Genomic DNA, 12,064 nt, shown 5'->3' with positions numbered 1-12,064 from the left:
ACTTGGACATTTCGACATTTTTCAGCTTATCTCTATTGGTGCCTTAGATAACACCTGAGTCACAGTATTCCCAAAAGAGAACTCTAATCAAAATGTGAAATGACGAGCCATTCTCAAAAGGTTCATACTCTTACTTCGGAAGATGTTATTGATAGAAAATATAACAGAAAAAAAGCTAAATAATGTTGACACTTCTCGAAAAGTAAAGACTTGTACCTAGGGACCATAAGTTTTTCTAAAACAAGCCATTTCTTTTTCTCTCTATAGCCAAAAATGACCATCGGTTTGAAATTTGAGCTGAAGGAGGAGATAAAAGTTGATGCAGAATGCACGGTTACCAGTTCGAAGCACCCCGCCTTTGTTCCGTAGTGGTACACTAAATCAAAAACGGATCTACATTCTTCAATGACATAGGGATTCCGCCTTAGTCTCATGGTAAGTTTGCATATTAACCGCGGATGGTGATAATTAATGCCGCAGATCCTAGAAATACAACCCAAAACATCTACAGATTTCCGTTTGAACCACAGTGGGGTTTAACAGATAACCAGCTGACCGGACCATTTAGGCAATTGGATAATAGAAATTGTTGGCCGCCCCGAAGACCGACATGACCTGATAACCACAGTGCTGAATTAAGATGATTTTCAGTCTATTGTTAACGAGAAAAATATTCCAGCATATGAAGTCCTTTTCATCCTTATGGGGGAATTATTTGTGATCCACTACTCTTTGGAGGCAACATTTCACAGATAGTGTCATGTACTCAGCCATTTGCCTCATTGGGAATATTTTGAGCTGGTCCTAAGCACTCAAAGAGGTAATATCATCATGCCTAATTAACATCATTTCTCGTATCTGCATATCTGACTTTCAAACGCTAATGAGATTTTATGGTTATGATACTCCTTATCTGCAAAGTCTGACGGAAAAACAGGGACCAGAAGACCCCTTTTGTCGCATTACATCCCCCTTTCCGAACACATCCCAATTGCCTCTTACCGCTCCACTCACAGTTACACCTGACACGTTTATAGCTCAAAGTGATTATGTTCCTTATTTATAAATGGTCTCCCGGCGTTTTGTCAACACTTATCAAGATATAGGGTGATTTGTCTCATATTATGGGGAAACTATTCAACATTAGTCACAATCGAAGGTTTTTTTTCTACGGATTCATCGTTTTTTGGATAGTTTCAGCTGGTATCTGGATCTATGACTACACTTTGAATGATTCTAGTGAGTCGGGCACGTCCATTTACCACCTGGAACTGACTCCAAATGCAGGGTTGTCTAGTCCTCTGAGGGTCAACAAAATCGATGTGTTTGAAGATTGTGCCATCAAGAAGTTAGTGCAAACGTTGGGAATCGAGGATACCAGGAGTATTGATAGCCATTCGAGTGTGTATGACCAAATGTTGGAGAAGCATGCATTATCAGACATTCTAACAAACCTCGATTTCACTGAGAGATGCAACTTGTACTTTAAGAACCTATTTGTGCGAGACCACAACTGGTTTGTGGATCCCAATGAAGACTTCCCTCTTGAACATCGTGATACATTTGACTTACAGCTGTTCGAAAAAGAGAATTCCAAAAAAATAAGGTACAAATATGCCCAAATGTCAAACTTAGAATACGACAAGATCAATTTCGACGACGAGAAAGTCCGCAAAGACGTGAAACGACTTGCTGAAGAAGAGTTCAATGAGTTCTGGGAACGAACCATGAAGACAGAACAGAAGATTGTAGACTACTTGTCCCATTTACGGATTTTCAACAAGTGCTATGTCACCAGTGATAATAGGTACATCATGAACAAAGCCAATGAATTGATAGAAAAAGTGGCTGACAACATAGATCACACTGAGTTCAAGGCCGACGATGATGAACTGTTAATCAACGATCTGGGTTTCAAATCCTGTAGTGAGTTGGAAAGCAGAATCTATAAATGGGTGTCTCATTCTTATCCTATTTATGAACGGTGGACTGGTGAAATATTTCTATCTCCTCCAGATCTAGGTGAATTTGTTCATTATCCTGAGGTGTTCAAGGCCACAAACTCCAAGTTCAAGGGGTCCACCAAGGACTTCTCCAAATCCACCTTCGCTGAGAATGGGCCATGCTTCTTCAACAAATTCAAAAATCTGTTGAATGGAAAGGGTATTGTACTATCGATCGGAGACAAACATGTTGATGATACTGTGAGATTCATTCACCTATTAAGAGCGTTGAGCAACCACTATCCAATCCAAATCGTCTACTATGACTTGCTAAGTGATGAGACCAAAGCAAGAATAGTCGCCGCTGCTAGAGACAAAATGATAGATTTACCAGAAAGCTTCCATAAAGTTTCCAAGCATTTCCCTTCCGACTACTTCCACATCAAAGACGGTGGAATGCCCAAGCAAGAAGTGTGGTTTGTAAAGACGTACAACACCATTCACGACAACTTCAAAGACAAGTTCAAGATGTTTGCCAATAAGTTCCTAGCAACGTTGTTCAATTCATTTGAGGAATTCATTTTAGTTGATGCTGATACAGTGTTGTTGCAGAATCCATCCGAGTTTTTCGACTTGAAGGATTACAAAACCACCGGGGCCTACTTCTTCAAGGATAGAACTGCTCGTGCATTCAGGCCACCAGGTGATACTAAATTCTTTCAGAAGATAACCCCTTCGATTTTAGACAACTTGATGTTTGATATTCCCATCATCACCCAGAAGACTCTTGGATTAGAGTTCTTTGATGGAATGAGCCATTTTATGGAAAGCGGAGTGGTGTTGATCAATAGACACTTACACTTCAACTCCATCTTAACAATGCTCCAATTGAACTTCTTCAAACCTGTTACCTCCAGAGTCCATGGAGACAAAGAGATATTCTGGTTGGGATTTGCCGCCAGTGGTGATGAAGACTATCACTTCAACAAGAATTTTGCTGCATCAATCGGGACTCTTACTTCCCCGGAGGAAAGATTGACCAGCGAAGGAAACCTCAAGAAATCTCAGGAACTCTGTTCGCCACATTCAGGACACCTTGATGAAAATGGAAATTTATTGTGGTTTAACTCGGGTTTCAAGTTCTGTGGGAAAAGCGAACTTGTTAATTTTGACACCGAAGTCAAGAAACACGACCATTTTAAATTCTTAAAAGATGCTGAGTCCATGCGAGAGTATTATGAAAGCTCTCTAATACTTAGAAACGCAGTTATTCCTCCCTTCAATATAAAATCGGAAATAAGGGCAGGGAACAGTGTTGAAGAGCCAGTAGAAGGTTGGCACATGGAACGTGGATATTGCCACAGTTATTTATGGTGTGCATACTCTTCGATAGGTGGACCCACCTCTGACGGACAAGATAACACTCAAGTGGGACAAGTGTTCGAGTTCGATCAGGAGTCAATAGACTTGTATTCTTACTTGGGTGATATTTGGGTTGGGAATGAGTGATTATAGTTTGATCCAACTAGTATTGAATTATTGAATTATGTTAATTATTGGAATAAATCAAAGAAATTTCTGACATAATAAGTACAATCTCTAAATTAAATATTGTTCATTTCGTAGATTCTGCGAATTGAAGAGAAAATCCTTAGAGTATTACAAATAGCTAGATTAATGTTCGTAAACTCTCACACCCAGAAACTGGGTGCACATTCAAGTATAGGAGGGCATTCTGCATAGTATGTGATTTTCATAAAGCAACTTCTATGGTCTATTGTTCCAATACGGGTTAGCCCCCCTGCATTCCTTATGTGCAGTCAAACCTAATTTTGAATATGCATATCTCGTCCTAGCTTCCGCATGGATTCTTACTAATCGCTCGGGATTTATTCTGGTTCAAATCCCTACTTGTTGAATTGAAGATGGGTATAAGAATTAGGCATTGTTGAGAGTTCTAGTCAAAGCATATCAACAGGTGCCGATACATTGCAAGAGAAATCAGCTAAAACTACTTTCCTTTCTAGACACTTCAACCTCCACATGCCGTAAACCAAGAAAACTGAGAACATATAGATAATTATCCTGTATGTGCCTAAGAATAATACTTTAATTGGAATATCTCAGGTAGTTCTTGTAACTCTGAGCGATCACATAAAAATCTGATGGAAGCCAAAGAGAAATATGCGCATAAATATGACTGCACACAAGGAAGATAGGGGATAAACCTGTTTCGGAACCATACTTTTGAAGTGGCTGCATGCAAATAATATGCAATGCAAAATGTTCTATACGCGCATATGTGTCCGGTTTCTCGGTGTGTGTGGGTTTACGAAATATCAATCAAGCAATTTGAAATCGTCGAGGGAATTTCTTTTCATTTGCAAATTCTACCAATTTTGTTCTCTGACTTAAAAATATTCATTCTAGAAATTCTTGAATACATTCCAATACTACTCATAATAAAATGCTAGAATATTCGGCCTCACTGACAATAGTAAGGAAACTAACTTCAATCAATTTGAGCATCCAAATATTGATTGATTGTCTTGGTGTTCATTGAGTTCGTGTGTGGGTAAAATGAATATCAAGAATTGGATCTCGCACGTACGAAGGTTTCCGCTCAATTACGAATCTGTGATAGATAGTTTTGCACTAAATATGCAACGCGGTAGTGCGCAGGAAGTTTTTTGTATATTTTCGCAGCCGAAGCTTAATATTCAAAGACTTCTGTCATTTATTTTAAATATTGAATATATAAAACTCCAAAAACTTCGACTCGAATGTAATTTCTTCTCAGTCCTGGAGTACGAAAATATCGGTAGTGAATGACTTTTTCCTTTTTCCTCGCTGAACTAATATCGGTCGAGTGTGACATCTGTATAAGAGAGGTGTTCATTTCATATGGGATTAACTGTACTATACGAATCATCGAAAAAGGATTAGAAGAGGACCCTTCAATCTGTGTGAAAATAGGTTCCAACACATCAGTCTCTTGTCCTAAGATTGAAATCAGGTACTATGGTGTTGTGTGTAGGTAAACTAGGTTGCACTTAAGGTATGGGCACCGTCGAAGAGTATGAAACCAGCATCAAACAAGTTATGAGCGATTGTCTTGGAATTTAGAAAGGGTGTGGGAAAATTCGATTCCACAAAGTTTGAATCTCGGACTACAGAACCGTAATTTCGTTGGTCGCATAGCTACATTTCTCATCCTTAAGCCATGCACACAAGCTACTATCCTACCCGCTTATTTCGAAACTGTAGCCTGTTTACATGTTGATTTAGACCACCAATATACGAAAGGCTCTTTGTGAAAATCTAATGCCCGAATTAGATATTTGATAGTATTAGTACAAAGTTTGATTTTTTAAACAACTAAAACATTTATTAATATAGTACCAGATCATGGCAAGCGAAAAAACTAAGCAAAGAAAAATTATAATAACCAAACATTTATAAATGATCAGGTTTCTCATTTACGAATCACACCAATGTTCCATTGGATAGATTCAAAATGAGATCCACAAAATAACGGATAACACAGCAAAGAACGTGTATGTGTTCTTTGAACCCATGGCCTCGTAAGTGGAGACATCTTGTGGTGAAGTATCAGAGCCATTACCTGCCGAAGCGCCTACAGCACCACTACCTTCAGCACCAGTAGGAGCAGCGGTTTCAATAGGGTTAGCAGTGACATCTCCAGCGACATCGTTGCACTGCTTGGTGACCACCACAGTTGAAACTAATGAGTGTGGGATATTACAGACAACAGTTGGCTCACCATCAGTACCTATGGTAGTGTAGGTCGAAGCGAAAGAGTCGGTCCTTGGGATAGTGGTGTGAGACTCTGGAGCTTGAACCACGACTGTTTTGTCACCATTCGGACCCAGTGGTAGTGCAAGTGGGTATATGCATTATAAGTTTTGCTGCTTTGTATACATGCAGAAGCGGAAAGGGGCACCATTTAAAGCGGCAAAGCGGCCACAACCGAGGTGGATACTAGCCTCTTTCAATGAAACAGCAGAATGGCACTTCTCTTCCCACCTCTTTTTTGATACTTTTGGATCACGTTGTCCCCTTCGTGTATAAACCCGCCCATATTTATATTATTCATCCAAGCTTGTACTATGAAAGACGCCGCCTCTTTGTACGCTATATAATTTCTGGTAAGTTCACCAAATAAAATTCTATCTCGATTCCTTAGAAGAGACATAACCCCCAAGCTGTTTTGGATCACGACAGAGCATGGTAATAGAGGAGATTCTCTTTTTATGGAGACCCCTCAAGCTGGTGAGCCATGTCTGACTATTTCATCTAGCATGTCCAGTGTGGGATATCTGCGACCCAATTGAAGACAATTACTTTATATTCAGATGCTTCTAGGTAGTACACGAATTAATTAGTTAAATAGAAATAATAAAAAAGTATGATGTTCAATGAAACAAAGTTCATGGAGGTATCAAAATCAGATCTCAAAGGACAGATTCAAAAGAACATACACAAAATATACGAAAGCACCCCTAAGAATGTAAATGTGATCTTAGAACCCTTGCCTTCGAAAGTGGAAACTACTTGTGGTACATCAGTAGATCCATTAGCAGCCGAAGTGGTAGTTTGGTAACCGGTGTGAGCGGTGGTTTCAGTAGCGGCCATTATATAGGTTGTGTATCTTGTTACAGTTGATTCGCCAGCAGCATTGGTGCAAGGTTCGGTAATCAACAAAGTTGTGACCAAAGACTCCGGAACGTTGCACACAACAGTCTTACTACCATTAGAACCTGTCTCAGTGGTGGTTGAAGGTTCCTTACAAGTACATGGTTTAACAATGGTAATCACCTCCTCTTCATACACAGTTGAATTGCCGTAGGGGGCCGTAGTAGTGGGAATACTGCTTTCTAGTTCAGGTGTTTCGACAATGACAATATATTCACTGACAGAACCGGTACTAGTATAGGTGGTAGTGAAGGAACCAGTCCAAAGTGTAGTCACTGTGATGGTCGATGAAGTGGGCCCTGGGGTCTCAATAACAACGGTTAAAGGTTCATTTGGGTTTGACGGCGTAACAGTGAAGGTTGTGGCCACAGATCCCAGAGTTGTAACAGTAGCCGTACTCGCGGGAGTCTCCACTTCAACCGTAACTGGATCACTTGGGTTCGAAGGATAGATGGTAGTGGTAAAGTTACCTGAGCCTGTCCATGGTTTAGTGGTGGTTGTAGTACTTTCAGGGACCATAACTTCAACCGAGACTGGATAGCTTGGGTTAGATGGGTAAATGGTTGTTGTTGTTGTTTTAGAACCTGTCCATGGGCTGGTGATGGTTGTTGTGCTCTCAGGAACTTCAACATACACTTCTGGAGAGCCATTTGAATTGTCGGAAGTTAAAGTAGTTGTTTGGGAACCAAAATATGGAATGGTTGTGGTTGGAATTGCACAAGTTGTGCTGTTATCGGTTGAGCTATACCAGTCAATATCATCTGTATGTTCTACTCCATCGGGATAGGTGACGGACATTGTGAGAGTGGATCCGTGGTATGCTTGATAGTAAACCACCTTTACAGGGTAATATGCTCCTGCAACAAGAGAAACAGTTTTAGAGATTGGCACGTTGGTTCCTGTGTTAGAATTCCAGTAAGTATATTCGTCCAAATTCCCAGTGACAGGACCCAGTCCACAACAGTCCATAGCAGCCCCTGCTCCAATTGTTAAGGAACCCGCATCATCAGCAACACTAATCTCAAATGTATAATCTCCTGTAGAGGCGGCATAAAAGTATCCCGAAAGCCTCAATCCAAAGTAATTTATATTGACAGTTTTTCCATACAACACTTTGTCAAGGGGGCTCCTAGAACCACCCGCGCCTGCAAAGGCAAAATTTTGCTCTGTCACTCCTCCCCAAGAATATTCTGCTGTAGCTTGGTCAATTGCTGTGAGTGCAGTAGTAGCTGCTTCATCGTTCCCCGTACCATATTCCTCATATGTTAAACTAACGTATTCGGCGAATAAACCTTCGGTAACTTCAGTTGGACTGCAGCCCCCTACGACGTCTGTAGCAGCACGAACAAAATGAGTTATTGCAACTAATGGTAAGATATTCTGGATTTTCATTGTTGAATGAATTCAATCTTGGGAAACAAGACTTGTTTAAATAACCAAACTTTCCCTTTCGTCCCGAGGTCGGTATGCTGCATCTGGTGAATGTATAGTTTTGATTATTTGTTGCAATATTGGTAACATATCATATGAATGCAGCCTGTACCACCGTTGCCTCAGGAAATGCAGCCCTAATATAACAAAGGCAATACAATTGTCCGACATGGTAACTCTAAGCCGATCGGCACTGTTTCTGTTTGTAAAGTAGACTAATGTTAATTGATACTATCTATCTATGGAAGTACCTGCAGAGAAAATTGATGAGGCGGCAAACTATTCGGTGTGCAGCGAAAAACAATAGAGGTGCTAACACAAATGAGGCAACAATACACTGGTGCTAAGTCTATTGTGATACGAGGCAACAAAGTCGGTCTTCCATGACAACAGGTATAATATTGACCACCTTGATAGAGAGCCCCAGCTCGTGATTGATGATATCGGTGTTTTGCTCTCCAATTAGCTAAATAATTGGTCTAAATTTCTGCATATATAGATTGTTTCTGCTGCTAAGATATTGCCGATCACATCGCAGACAGCCGGCACGCTTTATTTTATATTTATATTCATTTTTACTTTTTTTGACGCGTCGTCTAAATTTATGGGCCGAAGCCACCGAGCCCGTAACGGGTGGAAGAAAATGCGTGGACAGCTTTGAAAATGTAGAAAGAACAAAGCCAAATTGTTGAGCCTCACACGATGCAAGAAAACAGTGTGCTGTACTGTTGTGGGGGGGGGAGGAACTAAGAGGCATTTATGTGGAGGAGTTTTTACTGTGGCTATTGAAAAGAATCATTCAGCAGGTTGGAGAGTACCATGATACTTTAGAAGATGAGAATGATCCACTGGATTCAGAGTTCAATAAAATTGTGCAAGTCTACTTTGAGGATATCAAGATAGGAGCAAGTGTAACCACCTGAGGTACAGGGACAAGAAGAAAGCCTTTTAAGTAACCAAGATTTTTCCTCTTCAAGGAGATTTTCGCTATTGTTGATTAGAAGAGCAGGGGCCACATGTCTTCGGGTTTTCAGATCAATGAAAGAGAACTACAGAAACAAAGGAGACCATCCGATAAAGGTTTCATTTAAGTCAATATGCCTACATTATAATTATGAAGAATGGAATTGTGTAGTTTCAGTACGTGGAGCGTTGAAGAGTCATTAGTTGAATGTCACTTTTGTTTTTGTCTTCAAGTCGTGCAAACTCAAAACTTTGGCTGCAAATTTATGAAGCTCACGGAAGCGGAGTTAATAAGACCCGCCGCCAAAAAAGTGGCTAAGTAAATCACTATATAACCTACCACATTCCCTTCAGTCTTTCCTCAGATATCATAATTTAGTTCAAAACTCTATGCCTTACACCGAGAAGATATTTGGATTGAGCGAGCGGGAATCTGCTACTGACGCTGTTAACAAGGCCATTCTTGCATTGGATGATAATAACCACGATTTGCTCTTATCTTCTCTTTGGAAGAATGAAAATTTTACAATGGTTATTGGTGGAAAAGTTATTCGGGGTTAGAAAATAGTAGATATCTATCTTACTTCCAAAATCTTTACACTTGCCACTACTCACTTTGTTACCGACCACAGAGTTGAGTTGAAAGAGGATGGGACCGCATTTGTTACTGCAAATGCGCTTGCTTATCGTATTAAGCCTGAAAACGCTTTTAAGGCTGAAAACAAATCATTTGTAACTGCTAGTATTTACAAGATTGATTTAATCAAAGACGACGGGGGCTTGTGGAAAATCTCAAGATGGGAACTCAAGCTAAACTGGACCCTGGGAGAAAGCTCAAATGTATGGGATAACTGAATCAACTGATACATATGTGTACGTATACAGAGTTGTAGGCCAATAAGCTGTACATTTGTAGTTGTACATACAACATTTTTGATTGAACATTTTGTGCGCACACGGCATACCTGGTACCAAAGAATTGTTGCTACCTGTTCATTAAAGCTGATAAGCATATTAAGTGACATCATACATTATATATTAACCCTCAAATCACAAAAATCCACAGAGAAGCTAATAATTCCAGTGATAAACCTCAACAAATCCAATCACCAAAGCTTTTGCCAAAGACTCAACTCACCAGTGGTTCTCAATCTTCTCTCTCTGTTAGGTAAGCATATCCAGAGCAACAACATGACACAATACAAGACAATAAACATGGGCATAATCACAAAGGCACCTACCTGTTGAGAAAGTAACCCTACTAAAAATGGGAAAAAAGCACCCCCAGCAGAGCCAAAGGCAGAAGCTATTGTCAAAGATATCACTTGAATCTTTCGAGGCAACATCTCGGAAGCCAATGTGACCATAATTGGATAATTTGGACCAACAAAAAACCCTGCAAGAGACACGAATACCCCAGCGGCTACCACATTAGATATAACCCAAGTTAAAGTGACAAAAAGAAGAGACATAAGCGAACAAACTATCACGCTTCTTCTCGACCCAAGATGCTTATGAAGTGGTCTAACAAGAATAAACCTTCCCAAGGCAACTCCACCCCAGAAACCTGATGCAACGTACCCGACCACATGTCCACCATTTCTATAATCTAATAAGTATGTAACAATCCAGCCACCCATTGAAACTTCAGCTCCCTGATACACAAACACAAAGACTGCAAACAACCAAGTAGCTTTAGTTTGCAAGGCAGCTTTAAGCTTCACTTTATGATCATTGGGTATATCTTCACTTCCATCATTCTCCCAGGGAGCCATATCTATTTCGGAACCTGAAAAAGAGATGAAAATCATGATTGAAGAAACCATCATACACCCCAATAACACCAAATAAAAGAAATGCCATGAAATATCTGCTCCCACAAAACCGGTAGCAATAAGAGGAGAAATGGTTGCACCCACTCCGTAAGCCGATTGACCAATAGATAAGTACATTGACAGTCTTTCTCCAAAACTTGATAAAAACACATTAGCCCTAGAGATTCCAACTCCCAGTCCAATTCCTCCACATACAAATCCTAGGACGATAACCGGAAATTTTGTACCACTCAGAACAAGCGAGTACATCATCATTGCACAAACAGTTCCCAATGTCAACAAATTTCGAAGTGTAAGCACTGTATCAAGCTTTGAGGCAATACAGGCAACGAAAACATAGCCAACTGCATTGCCCATCCAGATCAAAGATGTCAAACTGTAAGATAAGCTGTAATAAGCTTCAATTTGTGGTAACAAAGCCCCAGGAGTAGCATCCGCTGCCCCCAAGACAAGAATCCATATACTTATAGCTATGACTCTCCAAAAGTTCTTTGGTGGATTCCTAAGAGTCATAGGCTGCACAGCTTGGATTGGTATTTCTGTGTCCCGCTGCTGATGAGTGCTCACAACGATATTCACTAGACTGATTTCTTGGTCTTGGCCGTATTTGGAGCACGTCGTGCCTGGCTTTGCGAGTTCTGGTCCATAAATTGTATGGTCGATTGTGAAGGTAGAATTAATATCTCCCATGGTGTTGATGTATATAACTCTATAAGGGATGAGGGTTGATATATTTTATACTTGAGAAAATTGATCTGTATCATGAAAATCTCACCGAAAAACGTTGCAGGCCGAATTGGTACCAATGCTCCGCAATCGTGATGTTTTGACGGTCACAGCTAATCGCGTAGAGGAACAGCTGCCCAGCAATTTAGAACCAATGTTCTTCTTCAAGGGTACTGCGAGCAATTCTATTGTGTTCAGAATATATTTGTAGAGATGGATGTCATTCTCAATAGACACATATTGGATTATTTGGTACATGCACGACCCATAGCGTTTACGAGATCCTTTACCAATAATCTCATGCATTTTGCTCACCTCTCTCAACCCAATGTCGCCATCTATTGCGGATCACACCAGGAATCCAGTTTTTACATATCGAAATGGAGTAGTTTCTAAATTCATTTATTTGTGCAAAAAATATGTTGCGTCCCAAAAATAACTATGACTTAC

General features: G+C 40.2%; 3 protein-coding genes across 3 annotated transcripts; 1 reads left to right on the top strand and 2 right to left on the bottom strand. All coding sequences in view use genetic code 12, as the record gives it.

Moving 5' to 3' along the window:
* Nucleotides 1–432: 432 nt before the first annotated feature.
* Nucleotides 433–3,452, top strand: MNN13_13 (mannosyltransferase; the record flags this gene model as incomplete). The annotated part of the gene is made up of 2 exons (XM_066158471.1): nt 433–435; nt 1,107–3,452. The coding sequence occupies 2 exons, from the start codon at nt 433–435 to the stop codon at nt 3,450–3,452; spliced, it is 2,349 nt and encodes a 782-aa protein (XP_066014568.1).
* A 2,003-nt stretch (nt 3,453–5,455) lies between these two features.
* Nucleotides 5,456–8,051, bottom strand: PSN45_005339 (uncharacterized protein; the record flags this gene model as incomplete). The annotated part of the gene is made up of 2 exons (XM_066158470.1): nt 5,456–5,771; nt 6,457–8,051. The coding sequence occupies 2 exons, from the start codon at nt 8,049–8,051 to the stop codon at nt 5,456–5,458; spliced, it is 1,911 nt and encodes a 636-aa protein (XP_066014567.1).
* A 1,685-nt stretch (nt 8,052–9,736) lies between these two features.
* PSN45_005338 (uncharacterized protein) lies at nt 9,737–11,005 on the bottom strand (the record flags this gene model as incomplete). Its single annotated transcript, XM_006685726.2, has 2 exons — nt 9,737–9,789; nt 10,192–11,005. The coding sequence occupies 2 exons, from the start codon at nt 11,003–11,005 to the stop codon at nt 9,737–9,739; spliced, it is 867 nt and encodes a 288-aa protein (XP_006685789.2).
* Nucleotides 11,006–12,064: the final 1,059 nt, after the last annotated feature.

This window comes from Yamadazyma tenuis, chromosome 7, assembly GCF_029203305.1.
Source record: "Yamadazyma tenuis chromosome 7, complete sequence".
NCBI lineage: Eukaryota > Fungi > Ascomycota > Pichiomycetes > Serinales > Debaryomycetaceae > Yamadazyma > Yamadazyma tenuis.
The sequence above is the reverse complement of the archived record's forward strand: the minus strand, read 5'-3'. Positions and strand labels throughout refer to the sequence as shown.